The sequence below is a fragment of the Hemicordylus capensis genome, chromosome 5 (assembly GCF_027244095.1).
Source record: "Hemicordylus capensis ecotype Gifberg chromosome 5, rHemCap1.1.pri, whole genome shotgun sequence".
Taxonomy (NCBI): domain Eukaryota; kingdom Metazoa; phylum Chordata; class Lepidosauria; order Squamata; family Cordylidae; genus Hemicordylus; species Hemicordylus capensis.
Window position 1 is genome coordinate 155,614,361 of NC_069661.1, and position 18,368 is coordinate 155,632,728.

An 18,368-nucleotide genomic window follows, 5' to 3' on the forward strand; every position below is an offset into this window, starting at 1 on the left:
GTGGGGTCCCGCAGGGATCGGTCTTGTCCCCCATGCTGTTTAACATCTACATGAAGCCGCTGGGAGAGGTCATCCGGAGATTTGGACTGAGTTGTCAGCAATATGCGGATGACACTCAGCTCTATCTCTCCTTGTCATCTGATCCTAGGGAGGCGGTGGATGTCCTGAATCGGGGGCTGGAGGCCGTGATGGGTTGGATGTGGGCTAACAAACTGAAATTGAATCCGGATAAGATGGAGGTACTGTTGGTCAGTAGGAGAGCCAATCGGGTTGAGGAGATTTTACCGGTTCTGGATGGGGTTGCACTCCCCTTGAAGGAGCAAGTACGCAGCTTGGGGGTACTACTGGACTCGGCTCTGCTTTTGGAAGCTCAGGTGGAGGCGGTGGCCAGGGGTGCCTTTGCACGGCTTCGGCTGGTGCGCCAGCTGCGTCCCTTTCTCGAGAAGGCAGATCTGGCCACGGTTACCCACGCCTTAGTCACGTCGCGGCTGGATTACTGTAACGCGCTCTACGTGGGGCTGCCCTTGAAGAATATCCGGAAACTGCAGCTAGTGCAAAACGCGGCAGCGAGGGTTTTATCCGGAGCTGCCCGTTGGGAACATATCACCCCCATTTTGAAAGAGCTGCACTGGCTGCCGGTTCGTTTCCGGGTCCAATTCAAGGTGCTGGTTTTGACCTTTAAAGCCCTAAACGGTTTGGGCCCGGGGTATCTGAGGGACCGCCTGCTCCCACGGGTTGCTGCCCGCTTGACAAGGACATCTGAGGGGGCCCTGCTCCGGGTGCCGACAATGAGGGAGGCCCGGCTGTCGTGCACTCGGGACAGGGCCTTCTCTGTTGCTGCCCCCAGACTCTGGAATGCTCTCCCAGTGGCCATTCGTTCCTCGGACTCCATCACGGCTTTTAGAAAGCTTTTAAAGACTTGGCTTTTTACCCAGGCTTTTACATGATCGTTTTCTACTGCAGCTTCTTTGTGTTTTTATTTGTTGTATTTGTTGTATTGTTTTTATGCCTGTTTTTATGTTTTTATATTTTTAACATGATGTTTTTATTGTCTTTTTATTGTATGTTTTTGACTTTTGTAAACCACCTTGGGGTTATCTTTTTAACGAAAGGCGGTATATAAATGCAAAAATAAATAAATAAAAATAAATAAATAAAGGGTGGGGGGAAAGACTTTTTTATGGCTTAATCTTGATTGACAATAGTTATTAGTTCACACAACCCCCCACCTCCCCATCAGCCCTGGGTATGTAGCCAGTCAGGGTTGGATTAAGCTAGTGCGGGGCCTGTAGCATATGTTATAAAGGGGCCCTAAATTTCTTTTAAAATGCACATAAATATTAAAACATAAATTATTTACTTGCATAGTAAAGTAATGCAATTTTTTCATTTGCTATATTTTGGAGTATGGGAGACCAAGCCACAAACTCACACTACAACAGTGAACATTTATATACCGTTTTTTTTAAAAAAAGATTTATATACCTTTAAAAAAAAAAAGATGGGTTTACAAATAGGCACAGAGAGAATTTCAATCAAAATTCTCAAAGTGGTTTACATAGAAAAAATAAAGAGTGGATAGATGATTCTCTGTCTCCAAAGGGCTCACATTCTAAAAAGAAAAATGTGGTAGGCACCAGCAACAGTCACTGGACAAATGCTTTGCTGGGCCTTCTCTTAAAAGGCACATTTTGCAGAAAAGGGATATTTTATCTAACATGGACCAAATAAAACAGGTAAAGTTTTAACTTTAATTCCCAGTTGGAAGCCGGGCATGCGGGGCCCTCGGAAATGTGGGGCCCGTAGCAAATGGTACATTTACTACTATGTTAATCCGCCATAGTAGCCAGTCCAGTTTGCATTACACCTAGCTCTCATTACTAAATAAAAGAAATCAATTATTTAAAAAAAAGTATTGCTGTGCATTGTTAGGCGTACGCTGTCATTTCTCTGCATGTCAAACCGTGGGAACAAAAGAGAAGGGTGTGGGAAGTGCATTCATGTTAATTAGTCCTTACTGTAATCAGGACAGCTTCTGTGAAATAGGAGAAACAAAACAGGAGGCAATCAAACAACAGCTAAGAAATTGGAGTAAAAACCCAGACAGCTCAAACAAGCTTCTCAGGGTAGAACCAGTTTAAAGAAATGGGGGCTTTATTAGCTGCAGTAAAAGCAGCATATGGCGAACTAATGAAAACATATCTGTAAACAAGAGACAACGCCATTGCTCATATTCACTCCATGTGTCGATTTCTTCACAGCAGATTCAGACCCTCCGAGAATCAATGCCCCGCTTTCTGTCATTCCCTGATGCATAATTTCTTCATAAAGTTCCCACACAAATATTTTGTGTGAGCAAAGGGCACGGTACAATATGAGACCCAACAGTATTACCAGGGCTAGGAACATCATGAGTCATCATCATGTGAAGGAAAAACCCCCACTGTCACTGGACTAGAGTGCTAAAATATAAAATGAATGACAAGCCCACATAATGCATAGGAACAGAAGGAGACATCACTTCAGATAACAAGACAGGCCAGAGGCTAAATCCTGGAGCTGCTCTCAAACCAAATAATGAGGTATGACTTCAATTGGATTTGGAACATATGTAATATAAACAATGTACCTAAACTTAGTGGAAGGTTTTGGATGTAAAATGAACATGTCCTACTAGGCAGTAAACAGTGCATGACGAAAAAATATCACTATGAACCAGCAATTCCTGATTTGAATCTCATCTCTGCTATAAACGCACAAGGTGAACACCATCTGCAATATGGAATAGCAACATTTACTAACTTACAGGGTAAGGCGAGGATTACACCAAGGTAATACTTATTAAGTGCTTTGAACTCATTGGAAGTGTTATACAAATTTTAAGTATTATATTGTTATAAAGTATGAAGGTGTGATATTGTCTATAATTCTATGAATGAAGTATGATTAGATATACAATGCAGAGGCTTCATCCCTGTGACAATGGGAAGACTGAAACCACAGAGCATGTACTCCCCTCCTGACCCTTTTATCAAGGCATTTGGGACAAGCTCTTACTCCTGTTACTGTGCAAGTATCCTGGAAGATCAACCCGAGCCTACACCCAGATGGTCCTAGCGGACAAGGACTGGGCCTGGCCCTCATATACAACACTGCCAAGTTCTGTGCGGCAGCATGTAAGATTCGTTGGACTTTGACTGCCAGTTTATAACTATTCTACTGATTTCCTTAACTGTTAACTGAAAAGCCTTTAGCCATTTGCTCAGTTAGACTCAGACTTCAGACTTCAGCTTGTCTTAGTTCTTTTATATTTATTCTGTTTTAACCCACATACTGGTTTTTACACTTATTTTTTATACATACTGTTTCACATCTATCCTATTTGCCTTGTTCATAACTGATCATGTTATAATCTTTAGCCTTTTAACCTTTTAAGCTTTGATTGAGATGCTTCTTACAGCGCTTCTCTCATTGCATAAGACATAATGGCTTTATAAGCTATGCAGTTTGCAGTTTATTGTACCATATTTATTATTGTTATACACACACATATTTATACACACACATATATACATATACATACACACACACAATTTTATTGTAGGGCAGTAATAGGCTAATAATGATATTTTAGATTGTGATGTATTTTTTAGCATTTGATTTCCCCCCCCATGTCCTTGTATGCTTTTATTCTTGTGCTGGTCTGGGACCGTAATAAAGACTGATTGATTATTAGATATACAATACAGATTATAGAACATACAGGCTGGATCCAACTAGAGTTAGTTCTGTGACAAAGACAGCAGTCTTTCTTGGGTGTAAACCCCATTGACTTCAGTGGGACTTTCTTCTGAGTAAACATAGATTGTGCAGTAAATTAGTCATGATTATCTTTGTTGTATAATTTGTATTGGTTTCTATAGGATGGGCAGCACACGACTGTGTATGTTTACTTAGAAGTAAATCCTATTGAGTTCAATGAGGCTTATTTCCAATGAAGTGGCTTAAGATTGCAGCCTCAGACATAGCCAACACTTGAGATGGATCTGAGCCATTCAATGTATATTCTTGGTTGGCATCTAATTTTATTGGAGCAATAGTTTGCACTGTAAGGGGTAAAGGGCCAGGAACATTAACTCCAACCATCAAATAATTCTCACAGAATCTTAAACCCATCTCCTTGAGTGTAATCAGCAACAGAGACTATGCCAAGGTATCCCTCTTTGTGTATCTCAGTTGCTCACTTCTACTTGCTTGTGTGACAGAATGAGAGTAAACAGCTGAGGTGCATAATAAGGGGAGAAGTCTGGACTCATAGCACAACCATATGTATATGTATTTGTTCACTGCTCATGTTTACTGCTGACAGAGAGGAAAATAAGATTTGACTGAATGGAGGGAACTGTGGCAAAATTTCTGTTTGGGAAGGAAAAATGGAATTACCTGTATAATGGAAGTGTGAATCCCTCTGCAAAAGACCAAGTAATTTGAACCCACAAAATGCACAAGGAAATTCTACTGGGGAGCATTTTAAAAACATCCCAAGATATAGTATAGCTAGTATTCTTGAAGCTCCATATCACACACTTGGATCACTACTTGCCTCTCTAGGCTAGACATGTGTGAAAAAGATAGCTGACTTTTTAAAAAGCCCAGCATATGTTTTCTTTATATCTGAGAAAAGGAAACAATGTATTGAATGCTTGGGCCACTGTAATGAGTAAGCAAAAATGTGGATGAGCTTAGATTCCACAGCTGAAGTTTTACCTGCTTCTTTAGGCCAGGCATAGGAAAACAAGATTGCTGGTTTTGTTGAATCTGCAAGTGGGACCTAGCCATATATCATTTTGTTCTTCACATCAGGGAAAAGAAAACCGTATCATGTGCTTGTGCCATGATTTCTGCTTATGACTAAGCAGAAATTTCCACAAGAAATCGCACACCTGGAGCATTTCAATTCAGGAAATGGACAATATAATAGCTCACTTTCTCAAAGCCTTTCACCTTACCTGTATATCATTTTGACCTCCACGCTGGGAAAGATAAACCAGTACTGTATATTTTGTGCTTGTTGTACTCTTTTTAGTAAGCAGAAATAGTTGCAATGTCAAATCTGGAGTACAACCTGCCTCTCTGTGAAGCTTTGAAACCAATAGGGAATTAGCCAGATAAGGAACAGTCCCAAAAACCATTGGATCATACTTTATTATTATGGCTGTAGTAGGGCTGCAGCCACCTTTAGTGACACAGCAGAGAAATGCTTGACTAACAAGCAGAAGGTTGCCAGTTTGAATCCCTGCTGGTACTATATCGGGCAGCAGTGATATAGGAAGATGCTGAAAGGCATCACCCCATACTGTGTGGGAGGAGGCAATAGTAAAACCCTCCTGTATTCTACTAAAGAAAACCACAGGGCTCTGTGGGTGCCAGGAGTCGAAATTAACTCAATGGCACACTTTACCTTTAGTAGGGCTGCAAAGTTTTATTTTTTGAATTTATATCCCACCTTTTCAAATAGTTCAAAATGGAAGAGGCAATAAAAACAAAATAATACTAAATTATTATTATTATTATTATTACATTTATATCCCGCTCTTCCTCCAAGGAGCCCAGAGAAGTGTACTACATCCTTGAGTTTCTCTTTCACAACAACCCTGTGAAGTAGGTTAGGCTGAGAGCAAAGTGACTGGCCCAGAGTCACCCAGCTAGTTTCACGGCTGAATGGGGATTTGAACTTGGGTCTCCCCGGTCCTAGTCCAGCACTCTAACCACTACACCACACTGGCTCTCTTAGTAACAATAATAAGTAACAAAACAAATAAGTAACAAAAACAAAGCAGCAATGCAAAAACACCAACCAATCCCCCTCCAACTGGTCAAAATAATAGATGGCTAAAACTTTGTAGAAGGGAGTTTTCACTGTCCAGCTGGGAAGAAAAGGCCACTGAATCTCCCTGAGAGGGGTATTTCACAGTTGTAGTATCACCACTGAAAAGGTCCTTTGTAGCCATATGAATATAAAGGTGACACTGACAGCAGAGCCTCTGAGGCCAATCTGAATACACCAGTAGATTCACATGGAAGAAGGTGGTTCTTGAGACAGGCAGGTCTCAGACCTGCCCCAAAAGCCAAAGCCAAATTGGGCCCAGAAACAAACTGGCAACCAATGCAGCCAAACAGGGTAGGTATAGTGGGCACCATCTGATCAGCAGCAATGAATGCTCTGGCAGCATCATTCCTGTACCAATGGAAGTTCCCAGACAGAGACTGCCTCTTGGCATACACAGAAATGCAATAGTTGTGTGTGGATACGACTAAGGCTTGGCTTATTGAAGGAAGGTCTTCTGCCTCTAGAAAGGATCACATTTGGCACACCAGTCAGAGTTTGGCAAAATAACTTCTGGCACAACAACAGCCACCTAGGCTTCCAGGTGCAGTACAATTAACCAGTCACAAAGGCTTAAAAATGATTAAAACGGGGCATCTTGATTAATCAGATAGCAAGTTTAAAATTATTAATTATTAAAACCATTTTAAGGACAACAACTTAAAGAAACAGGTGGCATTCATTCATCAGCTTAGAAGCCTCTTCTAAGACGGGGCATACGACAACTTGTCTGCATAACACTTCAGAACAAAGAAAAGAGGCTTTTCTCCAGAATTAGTCCCCGCCCCCCCACAACTCTATACAAATATGTGCAGCTTAGGAGCTCAATCGTCGATGTCAACTCCGACTGCGGACGCCGGACGAGGTCGTTAAGCGGGTGCTGCCAGGCCTGGCCTTGTAGCCATCAAGCCTGTGATGAGTCCCACAGCAGCCGCGCGGCGAACCCAGCTGGGGCTTGGCGCTCGCTCGCTCGCTCGCACGCCTTGCAGAGCTCCTCCTGGCTTGGGAATCCCAGGCAGCCCCAGCCCGAAGCCTTCCCCAATCAGCCTCCAGCGGGCGGAGCGGCGCTCTTGGAGGCCGGCCCCTTTGCGCGCCGAAGATGCTGCCGCCGCCGCTGGTGATTGAAGGAAGGCAAGGCAGCGAGCGAGCGGTGACGGCAGCGGCGGCGGCTGCGCAGGGCGCTCGTCACGGCCTTGGCTGAGGGGGCCTGGCGGCCGGAGAAGGGGAGGCAGGCGGGCACCTGCTGCCATCCCTGCGGCCTCGGGGTCGTGGCGCAGCGCCAGTCACAGCGCCTTGGAGGCCACCGCGGGCGCTTCGGGTTGGCATTGGCGGCTGGGCTCCCGCGCCGTCCGGCTTGGTGGGCTCCGGAGTCGGCAGCCGGCAGCAGTCGCCTTCGGGCGCGACAGCGGAGGCGAGCAGGGACAGCGCCGGACTGGCAGCGTGAATGAAAGTTTGGTCCGAATTCCGCGCCGGGTAAGGAGGAACAAAGCGCCCCGCCGCCTCCCGCTCCCTTCCCCTCGCCCAGAGCGCACGGAGAATCCGTCCAGTCTTTCTCGGCTCCCCCCCACCGCCGGCGGGCACCTGCCATGGGCCTCGCTCTGCCACTCTGTTATGGGGAGGACCAAGCAGCAGCCGCCTCCTTGCTCACCCCCCTCACCAGCCCTGGCTTCGTTCGCGCAAAGGCACCCTCAGCAGCTGCCACGTTCCCTTTGTTCCCCAGGCTCGGATGCGTCCCTCGTTTCGGAAACCCCCGCAAAAACCCTCGCCCTGCCCCCGCATAACCCACTAGCACCCCCCCTTCTTTTCCTCGAGTACTGGTGGTTCCCTCGTCGGGCTTGGGATTCCTCCTCCTCCCCCCCCCCTGCCGCGAGTTGCTTCAGGCAGCAAGCCGCATTCTCAAGAACCAAGCCCCGCTTTCATACAGCTGCGGGCGGGGGGAATGTAATCCTTTCTAATCCTCTGCTACGTTCCCTTTTCCTTCCTCAAGAACGGGGGTGGAGAGCGGGGGGGGGGAAGCGAGCGAGAAGCCGCCGCCTTCTGTGCAAGCCAACAGGAGTCTTTGCTTTCCCAGAGGAAATACGCCTCGCTGTTCAAAGCAACGAGGACTATCGGCTCCTTGGGGGAAGTCCTCTTTCTCCTAGCCTTCTGTGACCTCTGCTCAGTCATAGTCCTCCTCTCTTGGTCCTGCTATCATTCATGCCTCGCGTATGGTTGAGGATCGGCCTCTTTCCATCAAGCATAACGAGATTCCTGTTCTCTCGCCCCTTCAGCAAATGAAGAACCCAATCTTGCCCGGGGTGGTTGGTGGTACAGTTTCCAGAGTGGATGCCATTATGATTCTCATGCCTTTTGTCTGTTTGAGCTGTCCTGACTTTTCCCTCCTTCCTGCAATTAGAGGCAGCTGTTCCTTTCTTGCTTCATCACATATTAATTGGGTGGTGCTGTTTCTGGGATATAAAGGGTGAAGAGAGTTCAAGTGGGCATGGCTGTGGTGTTATTTTGAGTTTCCACACTTGGGAGTGAGATTAGGGAGGAAGCTTCTGTGAGCTGCATTTGTTTTCTTGTTTGATAGATAGATACATAATAATCCTCATGTTGTGGGACAGGGGGTTGTGGAGGTGGTCTTGGGTGTGTGTGCCTGATAGTGGAGTGGAGTGGAGTACGCCATGCCTCACTCCTGTGAAAGACCATCATGCCTTTGCTGGAAAGGTATTTTATTTTGCTTCATTTCACCATGAGCTGTACCATTGGTGTACATGACATGGTAGCAAAGGTTGCTTTCTCTTTCTGCATGTAGGCAGGTCCTTGCTTGTGAGCTTGTGGTTGCTCACTGTTGCTTCAGAAAGCAGCACCCATATAAGCATACTATTAGTGTTCCTTGTGCATGAGAGCTGTGTCGTATGTGCAAGACACTAGTTGTGGATGTTTGATGTGGGTGCATGTTAAAGCTTGCATCTCCTTCCCTACTATTCTACTGGGTGATATCTGGGTTTCTTATTTGGCAAACCTCAGCTCATACCGAAATCTACTGGCTCCACTGTCTGCCTTCCTTACAGGATTGTTGTGATGCTTCAGGTTCCTTGGAAGATGGGTGGGATGCACATTAATAAATAGTACATGTTACAAAGTTAGATCTGGCTGTTCCTTTTGCCAGTGCAGTCGCACGATGATATGCAAAATAATTCTTTTCCATTGTCTTGCTGGAGAGCGTTTTGCTTTAATTTGGAACAGCGATGGATGGCATCATTGTAATGCCTTCTTGCTGGAGTGCTTTAATGGTGTTTTTAAGTGCCTTACAATACAATAGGGTGCTGTAACAGATCTCCATTAAGATCAGACACTGTAGATAATTTCCATCATAAACACTGTCTTTAGAAACTTCATCTAAAACACAGTATTATCCAGTCTAGCCCTCTGAAAAAGCAATGTAGAGTGATGATAGTTTTCTTGGTAGACCTGTGAGGCTGGTTCCTTTGGTTTTCTAGTCCTTTCAGCATCATAGCAGGCATGCCTTGTGCTCAGGGTTGTACTGTTTTATAAAGATAAGCTGAACTTCTGTCTATTAAAGAAAGAGACACTTATGAACTTGCATTGTCAGTTGGCCAGTGGCTCTGTTTTTTTCTTTTTTTGTTTTGGTCCGCAGTGATATTGCATGTCTACTCTGGCAGGTGCACTATATTTTGTGCATACATGTCTCTTTAGCACAGGATGATGGAGTAGAGAAAAAGAGAAGCCTCTGCTTTTTCTGGCAGGCAAAAGAAGCATGAAGAGGGATGGTGAGATGGTATATCTTGCAGCTGGACCCACCAAGAAGCTCTGGGAGTGACTTGCCATGCTTATATTAAAATTTGAGGTATGCTTAACTCTACACCTGTATTTTTTAATCAGCTGCCAGAATAATGGGCAGTCATGTTCTTTGCAACTATGGATGCCCCATTAACATTGACCTCCAAGTCCCACCTTACCTGTTGCCCAGTCTTCAATTTCAAGGTGAGGTACAGGATGTTCATTGGTGGTGTGTCTGGAGCCCACCACACCTGCCATCTGTAGCATAGACTGTGCTTGTGCATTGTTAATCTTTTCCTTGGGACAGTGTCACTACCCATGTTTTGACAAAAAGAGAGGGAGGAATCAATGCTGCATTGGACTCCTTACTCTGAAGGGCATGGAGCTATAGGTGTGCTTGACATGGCTTAATTTTTCAATGCTAGCCTTGATTCTTGTGGCATGCTGCTGTTCTCAGCACATATCAATGGGCTTTCTTGACCAATGGTCTGATTTATTATTATTATTTTATTATTTTTTTCATTTATATCCCGCTCTTCTTCCAAGGAGCCCAGCGCAGTGTACCACATACTTGAGTTTCTCTTTCACAACAACCCTGTGAAGTAGGTTAGGCTGAGAGCAAAGTGACTGGCCCAGAGTCACCCAGCTAGTTTCATGGCTGAATAGGGATCTGAACTCGGGTCTCCCCGGTCCTAGTTGAGCACTCTAACCACTAGATCTTCATATGTTCTTTGGGCTTACTAATTTACATTTATCTAGACATGTCGTTATTTGTATTTATAGTGTTTTACTCAAGCTCATTTATTATTATTAATAAAATATTTTATGAAGTGATGTAAGTTTTTGTAAATGTGTCTAGTTGTCAGTTTCTTTGGCTGTGGTGGTGGGAGGTGCAAAAGAAAGAGGAAGAGTTCAGCATAATGGAAAAATCAGACATATTTTCGTATTGGAAATAGTTGACATTAAAGGGAAAAAAGACTGGAGGAATGTGAAAGGAATACTTATCCTTAGTGTTATAGTGAGAGTGTTATGGCAATGAAACATATGCCTAGAATGACATAATCGGTGAACTTGCTCACAATATGTATTTATGTCCACTCTTGTAGACTAACCTTTTTGCAGTTGTGGAACAGGCTTATGAAATTCATAAATAAAATAAATGGGTGTAAATAAAATAAATGGATGCAGTGCTCTGTAGGCTCTCTTGTCTCAGTTTGTAGATGTTTTGTGCACGTGAAGGAAGTGCTATGAACTTGTTTTATGCCAATACCCTGAAATAATTGAACATTTTGGCCTGATCCCCCACTCCATTCAGCCTTTACAGGTGATTTTGCTAACTATGAACTGCTCTTGTTTGTCATGTATTGATGCCAATGGTGGTGCTCTAGTATGAGTTTAAAATTGTGGTTCTGTATAAGGCTGTCCGTGGTAGGGGTTGCTGGTTTGGAAGCTGTGCTTTGCCTCTTGCTGGTCTGTTTCTCCTGATGTTGCATTTCACACTTGGTTATCATGTGAGTCCCCTGCTGCTGCTGGAATTCCTTTGATCTCTTTCTTTTGGAGCTTGTGTTCTTTTTAGAGTCAAGGGGAAATGGACACTTACATAATAGTTGGGGTAGATAAATGTTGGCTCAAGTGAACAAGAGATATCTAATGCAACTTAGTTCCAATAAAGGAGAAATCAATTTGCATAATGTCTTTAACAGGTCAAGTTAGAGGGAGACAACTCTGTGCTTGTAAACTTCTCCACTATTATCGCTTCTTTGTTACATGCAAGCATGTCTGAGTGTTGCCTGTTCACCGTATTTGTGTGTTAAGAGCAGCTATAGGACGGCACAGTTGAGAGTGGACAAACGGCAGAAAGAAAAAGGATGCTTAACCGTTCCCCAGACAGCTTATTTTCTGCTCCAGATACTACTCTCTCCAGCAGCTTTTCCCTCCTATTTTTCATTGCCCCCTCTTGAGTGGCTTTTAAAACAAAACTAGGGACATCAGACTACATTAGGAGGCTGCATTACACAGAGAGACTTGTCCATCTAGCTCAGTTTTGTCTACACTGACTAGCAGCTGCTCTCTGCGATTTCAGGCAGGAGTCTCTCCCAGCTCTTCCTGGAGATGCCAGGGAGTGAACCTGGGAGCATGCAGGTGATCTTCTGCTGAGTTATGGCCCCGTGCACGAAGGGAAATAGCTTACAGTGCTCACATGTAGTCCCCCATCCAAATGCAAACCAAAGTGGACCCTACTTAGCAAAGGGTTCAAGCTTGTTGCACAAGACCAGCTTTCTTCCCTGAGAAAGTGCATTCATTTGCACTTAATGTGTAATTTGAGGCTTAGGCTGGTGGGCATGGATTCCATCTGCAGAATGTCATTGCTGTTGCCTTAACCACCTATCCATCCTGGCCTAAGGAGAAGGAATCAAATACTTCATGGCCTTGACTTCACTACAAGGCAGGCCTGACTCATTTTATCTTAATGTATGTCTTGCTGATGTTAATGTGGGTATTACTAAACTGGTTGCTAAATTTTTATATGGGGCTATGAAACTGACCTCTCGTCATGGGGTTCTATGAGGCCGATTGTGTATCTTTTAGTTATTTCATGTTGTATATTTATGCCTGGTAACAGTTTAAAGTTTTAATTTTGTCTGGCTTATGGCCGTAAATAAAATGATTCTGATTTTGACTTTACTACAGATGTCTCAGTCATAATGGCAATACCAGTGAGGTACAGAACGAAGAGAAATGTGGATTCCAGCACTGAGTTGGAGTCATGAAGCTAAGCCTGTGGTGGCGGCTGAAGTGAGCATATGAGACTGAGGGAGGGTTACATGTGCATTGCCTGCCTGGGCACATTACTGGTTTCTGTGTTGGTGAATAAGGAGTTGGGAGGCCACCTGGGACTTGTTCCCTGCCTGTGAGCTCGAGCTGACTCCCTGGGAGGCAGTGGGGAGGAGTAGGATCCATAGGAGGCTGAGCCATTCCTTGTGGGGACGTTTGTGGGGGGTGGGGTGAGGTCATAGCATCACAGCACATACAAATGTGCCAATTGTAAAACTGGCCTGAGGGGATTGGGGGCTTTAGCTGAAGGAAGGCTCTCTGTAGGCTGTGGCTTGTGGAGGAGGCAGGGTGAAGCGGCAGCTCTTGCACTCTCTCTCACTTAGGCCATTCCATTGGACCATAGGAAGCTGCCTCCTACCACGTCAGACCACTGGTCCATTGAGCTGACTATTGTCTGCACCAGGCCTGCACAACATAAGGCCCGGGGGCCAGATCTGGCCTGCAAGGACTCTCTTACTGCCCCCCAGGTAGGAATTTCCCACATCATCATAGGAACTAGAAACGGCCTTACAGCCATTTTATGCATGTTTTAAGAAATGCATCCTAGGGTGTACCCAGTGAGGCTTATTATCCATTAAACGTGCCTAGGATTGCAACCTGAAAGCAGCAGCAATTTAGGGAGGACTTGGCATTTATTTAGGGATGGCGTGCACTCCTGGTGCCCAAATGACTTGGCAGGGATAAGGCCTATTTTCTGGCCAATATCCTTGGTTTAAAATTGTGGGTCCCTTAATGGGATGGTGGGGGAGATGGGCAGCTGACTAACTAATTGCTTTCATTAATATTTTTTAAAATTAATTTTAATGTAGTAATCATTGTGCTGAACACTGACCGTGGCCCCCACATATCAAGTCGTGGTTGGTTCCGGCCCACCAGGGCATTTGAGCTGTGCACCCCTGGTCTGCACAGACTGGCAGTGGCTCTCCAAGGTTTCAGGCGGGAGTCTTGCCCAGTGCTACCTGGAGATATCAGGGATTCAACCCGGGGCTGCTTGCACGCAAAGCAGGTGCTCTACAACTGAGCTACCGCCCTATCCCCAGTAGAGTACGTTCCAGCTTCAGTGCTTGATTGTGAGCCGGTCCAAGAGGGGCAGACCTACTGATCCCTGTAGCAGGTTCAAGTGTGTTAAGCCAAAATCATCCAAGTTCATGTAATGACTGAGAGCGGTTGTTTTTTCAGATAAGCTTAGTACATCTCATTTGTGGGATCAGAATATTAATTGTTAGTAATGCCTCCCAGAACAAAGGCGCAACAAAGAGGATAAGGACATAAATTTGTTTACTTTGTATTTGGAAAAAGGTCTGGCTATTTAATTTTTTTTAATGAAGTCTAGTTTGGGATGGGGTATTCTTAAAACTGAACTGAAACACATGAATTTCGGTTTCCTGACAATGATGAACTTAAGTTCTTATGTTTTTTATTCTTTTAACTTTAGGGAATGTATCTCTGATAAAGGATATCTTAAATGATTGATATATACTATGCAGTGTTACATTTAGAAAACTCAATAAACCATCTGTTTTTTTTTTAAAAACTCTGTCACACAAAGCCTCCCTGAGCCAAAAAGCAAATGGCTTTGGCTTCCCTATGTGCTGCCAAAACGAAACTAATGAATTGGCAATGAGAGCTCACTGTTGGTTCAGGCGCAGCGCCAGGCAGATCAGTGTAAAAGGAAGCGGGTGGGCCTGTACAGTCCCTTGTCATGCCTCAAGGCCTCCAAGTGAAAAAGCCACAAAAATTGCTAGTGGACATCTACATGACCACACTATTTCCATCCTGGAATAATTTGCGTAGGGCGACCTCAAGAAACGTCTAGGCTGGTGTTTGATCTCTCTTGCTGTAAATATCCTCATTCCTGGCCTGCAGGGTTTGTGACCCTCCAGTCCAGTCTCAGTACACCAGCCATGTGCTTTGTGCCTCCCACATGCTTGACAGTCCTTCCAGGCACGTAAGAGAAGGTAGGCAGTTTGTGGATTATACATTTTGCAGGCCTGGGTCGTGGTACAGCACAGGCTATTACACTGCACTATTACTAGTACTTATGAAAGAATATTTGCTTTGCTCTGAACTGTTTGGCTCAACATCTGTAGCGTGCACCCCAGGTTGTCGTTGTCATTGTCGTCTTTTTTTCACCTTCCAATGGACATCTTAACCAGTTGTGGTTTGGTGATAGTTTGTGCCCTTTCTGTTCTTCTGCAACTGTGAATAGATATGAATAGATTCATACAGAGCTTTTGGTATTTGCCTGTAATCTACTTGATTTATCATCATTTAACTACTCAGCACTTGATGACTGACAGCTAAATGTGTAAACTAATTCCATGGAAAAGTACTGTATTGTGTTTGAGGTGACACTGGGTGAAGTGAAAGCTCTGTCTGTGATAGCTCATTCATGCATACAAGTCATTGCCTAATGTCATTGTCATTAAATGATGAATGCATGTGTGAGAACCAATCTTAGTTTTTTTTTTTAAAAAAAACACCAAGTTATTGTGAAAGCATCCCAATGTCAACAGAGTGTTGGGGATGATATCATTGTGGTTCAGTCCACCGGTTCCCTGCCAGGATCAATTTCAGTCTGGAGCCTGCAACAACAGAAGTCTGGTGTGTGAAATAGTGTTCACTCCTTCATGCCAGAAATGTCTCTTGAAGCCATGCGGTAATGTAGCAGATCCAGAAGAGAGGGCCAAAAGGCCCAGGTCCCAGACAGCTTGCTCTGCTTATACTTGCTCTGCTCAGTCCAACAGCTTCAGGTTGGTGTGTGTTAGCTCTCAGACACTTGCTTCCATGATCTGAGAACAATGAGGAGAGAAGATCTTCACCCCCAAGGTATCTGGCATTGCCTGGTCCTGGATACTAGGGTGGTTTTGGTATGGTGGGAGGAGACAGTCTGTTTAGGTTTGAATATTGGTCAAATATCTAGATAAATGTTGTTATGGAAATGGATGCCTCTTTTAAAATGACATCATTTTAATTTTAATACCCAGAATGTTGGGGGGCAATATGCTAAATCATTGTAAACCGCTTAGAGAGCTTCCAGCTATAGAGCGGTATATAAATGTAAGTGCTATCATGAGTTAAGTGAAGGCCCCTTGCTTCCAGTCCTGAAGGTGTTCAGGATCTCTGTCTCCTCCAGTCTATTCACACTTATTTGTGTCTTGTAGGAGAGCGTGTCCCTTGGCTTACATCTCTTTCTAGAGAGCTTCTGCCCTTGTCCTGGTTAAGCTACATGGTTTCTCCTAACTGACTTTTGCTTAATTGAACCAACTACAGTCCCCAGTGTGGTGCTTGTCTAAGGCGGTCAGCTAGCTGCAATTATATATGGAAATGGTGGCTGAATTGTAATGCAGCTCCTGCATGCACTTTTTGCACACTCAGACCCAATAACAAGACACATGTAATTGCATGAACCAAGGCCACTTTTATTGATATTACAATAACCTGCAACGAGGAAACAATTAGATATCCCCTCTATGGGGCAGCCTCATAAGGAGGACTGCGCAAAACAGGGCGAAAGACTGGGTGTTAATTCAGCCCGGGCGAAGTCCGGACATCATAACAACCATGAGGTGTTAACCCCGCTGAGGGGAGGCCAACCAGCCTCACCCACCCAGGCAGCAAAACCCTGAATGTTGGGTGCCTCCGAGTAGGGGCAGATCCCAGCCAAAAGGGCTGCAAAACCTGCAAGGGCTGTTCCTCGGCTTGCCTATTCATCTTAAATGGTCCTCCAGTCAGACACTGATCAAGGCAACCTACACCAACTTACTGGCAAAGTGACCAAACAATCAAGAATGACAACCCTACAAATAACTTTAGTGAGAAGTAGGTGAAAAAAGGCCTCACCAGAGCCAATAAAATGTGACCCAAAAAATTCCTACTCAGCCTCAAAAGGTGACTGGACAACCCTCACTGAGTTAGGATGGAAGGAAAGGGTGCTTTGGCCAGAGCAACTGAGGAAGGACTGAATGGGAGCTGGCTGCTTATGCAGCCACTCCTCCACTTCCATTGGACAGCCCGAGACACATGCTGCAGGAGCCAAGATGGCCGCCCCCATGTCTACCTCAAGGGCCAGGAGCCCCCGCCCTCTGTTCAAGCTCCCTGTTTGACCCCGCCCCCTGTTCAAGCCGTATACGACGACGGGGAGTAGCAGAATGTATGATATTCCATACACCTATCTCTTTTCTGTTTTGTTAAAATTCTTCAATAAACAATCAAAACAACACAACTTGTGTCATTTCCCCCAATTAAAAATAGCAGTATTCCTTAATAAGAGAACTATAGGGGTGCCTGCATCACTTTATAGGATGCATTTGGCAAGATTGTGTGCATGATTCTCTGTATGCATCTTCCTGAGACTATGCAGACCAGCCAGGATAGAACAGAACTTGGCTTTCTTCCCTCTTGTCAAATGACAGCCATCTCATCCTAGCCCACTCGCTCTTCAGGCAATACAGTGTCGGTGGGACCATTACTAGCCTAGCTGAACAACAGGCTTGGGGGAAGTGCAGCGTGCTAGATTTCTTCGCCCCCAGATAAGTGAATAAGTATTCTTTTCACAAAGAAAATGCTTTATGCATGTGCTTAGGGCACTGTGTCCAAGGTGCCAAAACCTTTGCAAACAAAGGTGGCCTCCTTACACGTGTCCCAAGAGCTCAGGAGCCAGTGCTGCCACTTAGTCTATTGCATATTGCGGGGGATGGAGTTGCATGTGATTTGACCTGGTGCTCTGTAAAGCTTTTGGGAGGGGCTGGACTTGGGAATTATCCTGTTCTAAGAAATACTTTAAATACTTGACTACTGCTTGGGAATATTTGAGCAGTGGTAAGGCAGACAATTTAAAAAAATCCAAGTTAGAGTTTAACAAACTATTATACCGATTATAAAAATATGTCTAATGCTTTAAAATTAGTGTCTTCTTTATGGGAGGAGAGCTGGTCTTGTGGTAGCAAGCATGAATTTGCTAAGCAGAGTCTGTCCTAGTTTGCATTTGACTGGAAGACTACATGTGAGCACTGTAAAATATTCCCCTTAGAAGATGGTGCCTAGATCCTCTGGGGAAAGCATCTGCGTGTTTGCACGGTGATGGTTTCAAGATCCCTCCCTGGCATATTCAGATAGGGCTGACAAACTCCTGCCTGTCTCTCTGAGAGACATTCCTACCTCAGAGAAGCCACTGCCGTTCTGTGTAGACAATAGAGGGATCAATGGTCTGACTCGGTTTAGTGTAGCTTCGTATGTTCCTATTCTAATAAACGGTAAACAGATTTATTTTTTTCTCCGATAATTGTAACAGAAGAGGGTAGTCAGTTTCTTCTTTGGAAATGTCAATTTTCTTACCAAGTTCAAGAGGTGGTTTCCAGAGCCTTTGTCAGCTATTCTTCCATGCCAGACCTTCAGTGTCTAGTGAACCCAACTTTTCCAGCCCCTAAAAGATTCAAGACAATTAACTCTTTAAGAAAGTCAGAGAGGCTCTCCAAATGAGCAGTGTGGAGAGTCTGCAGGGGGTTTGTGGGGAGAGCAGGCTTGACCCACTCGGCTGCCGACATGGTTACTGGCTCCATTGGGGGCGGAGGGGATTGGGATTCCTGGCCCCTAAGAGTCCCAGAATGCCCTCCACGTGTGCATGGGGCATTCTGGGGAGGTCCCCGATGCTGGGAGGCTTGTTAGCCTCCCCATCGGGTCTACTCATGAGTTGTTGCGGCACAGAGCTGTGCTGAGGACACACACACACACACACACACACACACACACACACACACAATATGGGGTTAGTGGAGTGTGCGCTCCGCTAATCTCGTTTAACGGGGGGCATTTAAGAGGGCTGGCTGCCAGGAGCTGCGCAGCTCCCGTTGCAGCACAC

General features: G+C 45.0%; 1 protein-coding gene across 5 annotated transcripts in view; it reads left to right on the forward strand.

Moving 5' to 3' along the window:
- The first annotated feature begins 2,533 nt into the window (after positions 1 to 2,533).
- The window catches only part of GRAMD4 (GRAM domain containing 4), a 129,920-nt gene continuing 114,085 nt past the window's right edge, over positions 2,534 to 18,368 (forward strand). Inside the window, exons 1-2 of one of the 5 annotated variants that reach the window (XM_053256509.1) lie at positions 8,384 to 8,596; positions 9,640 to 9,740. Coding sequence is in view for 3 of the 5 variants with exons in the window: in XM_053256506.1 (XP_053112481.1) it covers positions 7,332 to 7,360 (29 nt within the window). In the remaining 2 variants the exon portion in view is untranslated. Of the gene's footprint in view, positions 2,583 to 6,980; positions 7,361 to 8,383; positions 8,597 to 9,639; positions 9,741 to 18,368 lie in introns of those variants that run through there. The other 4 variants (XM_053256508.1, XM_053256506.1, XM_053256510.1 and 1 more) reach the window with 4 other exon arrangements.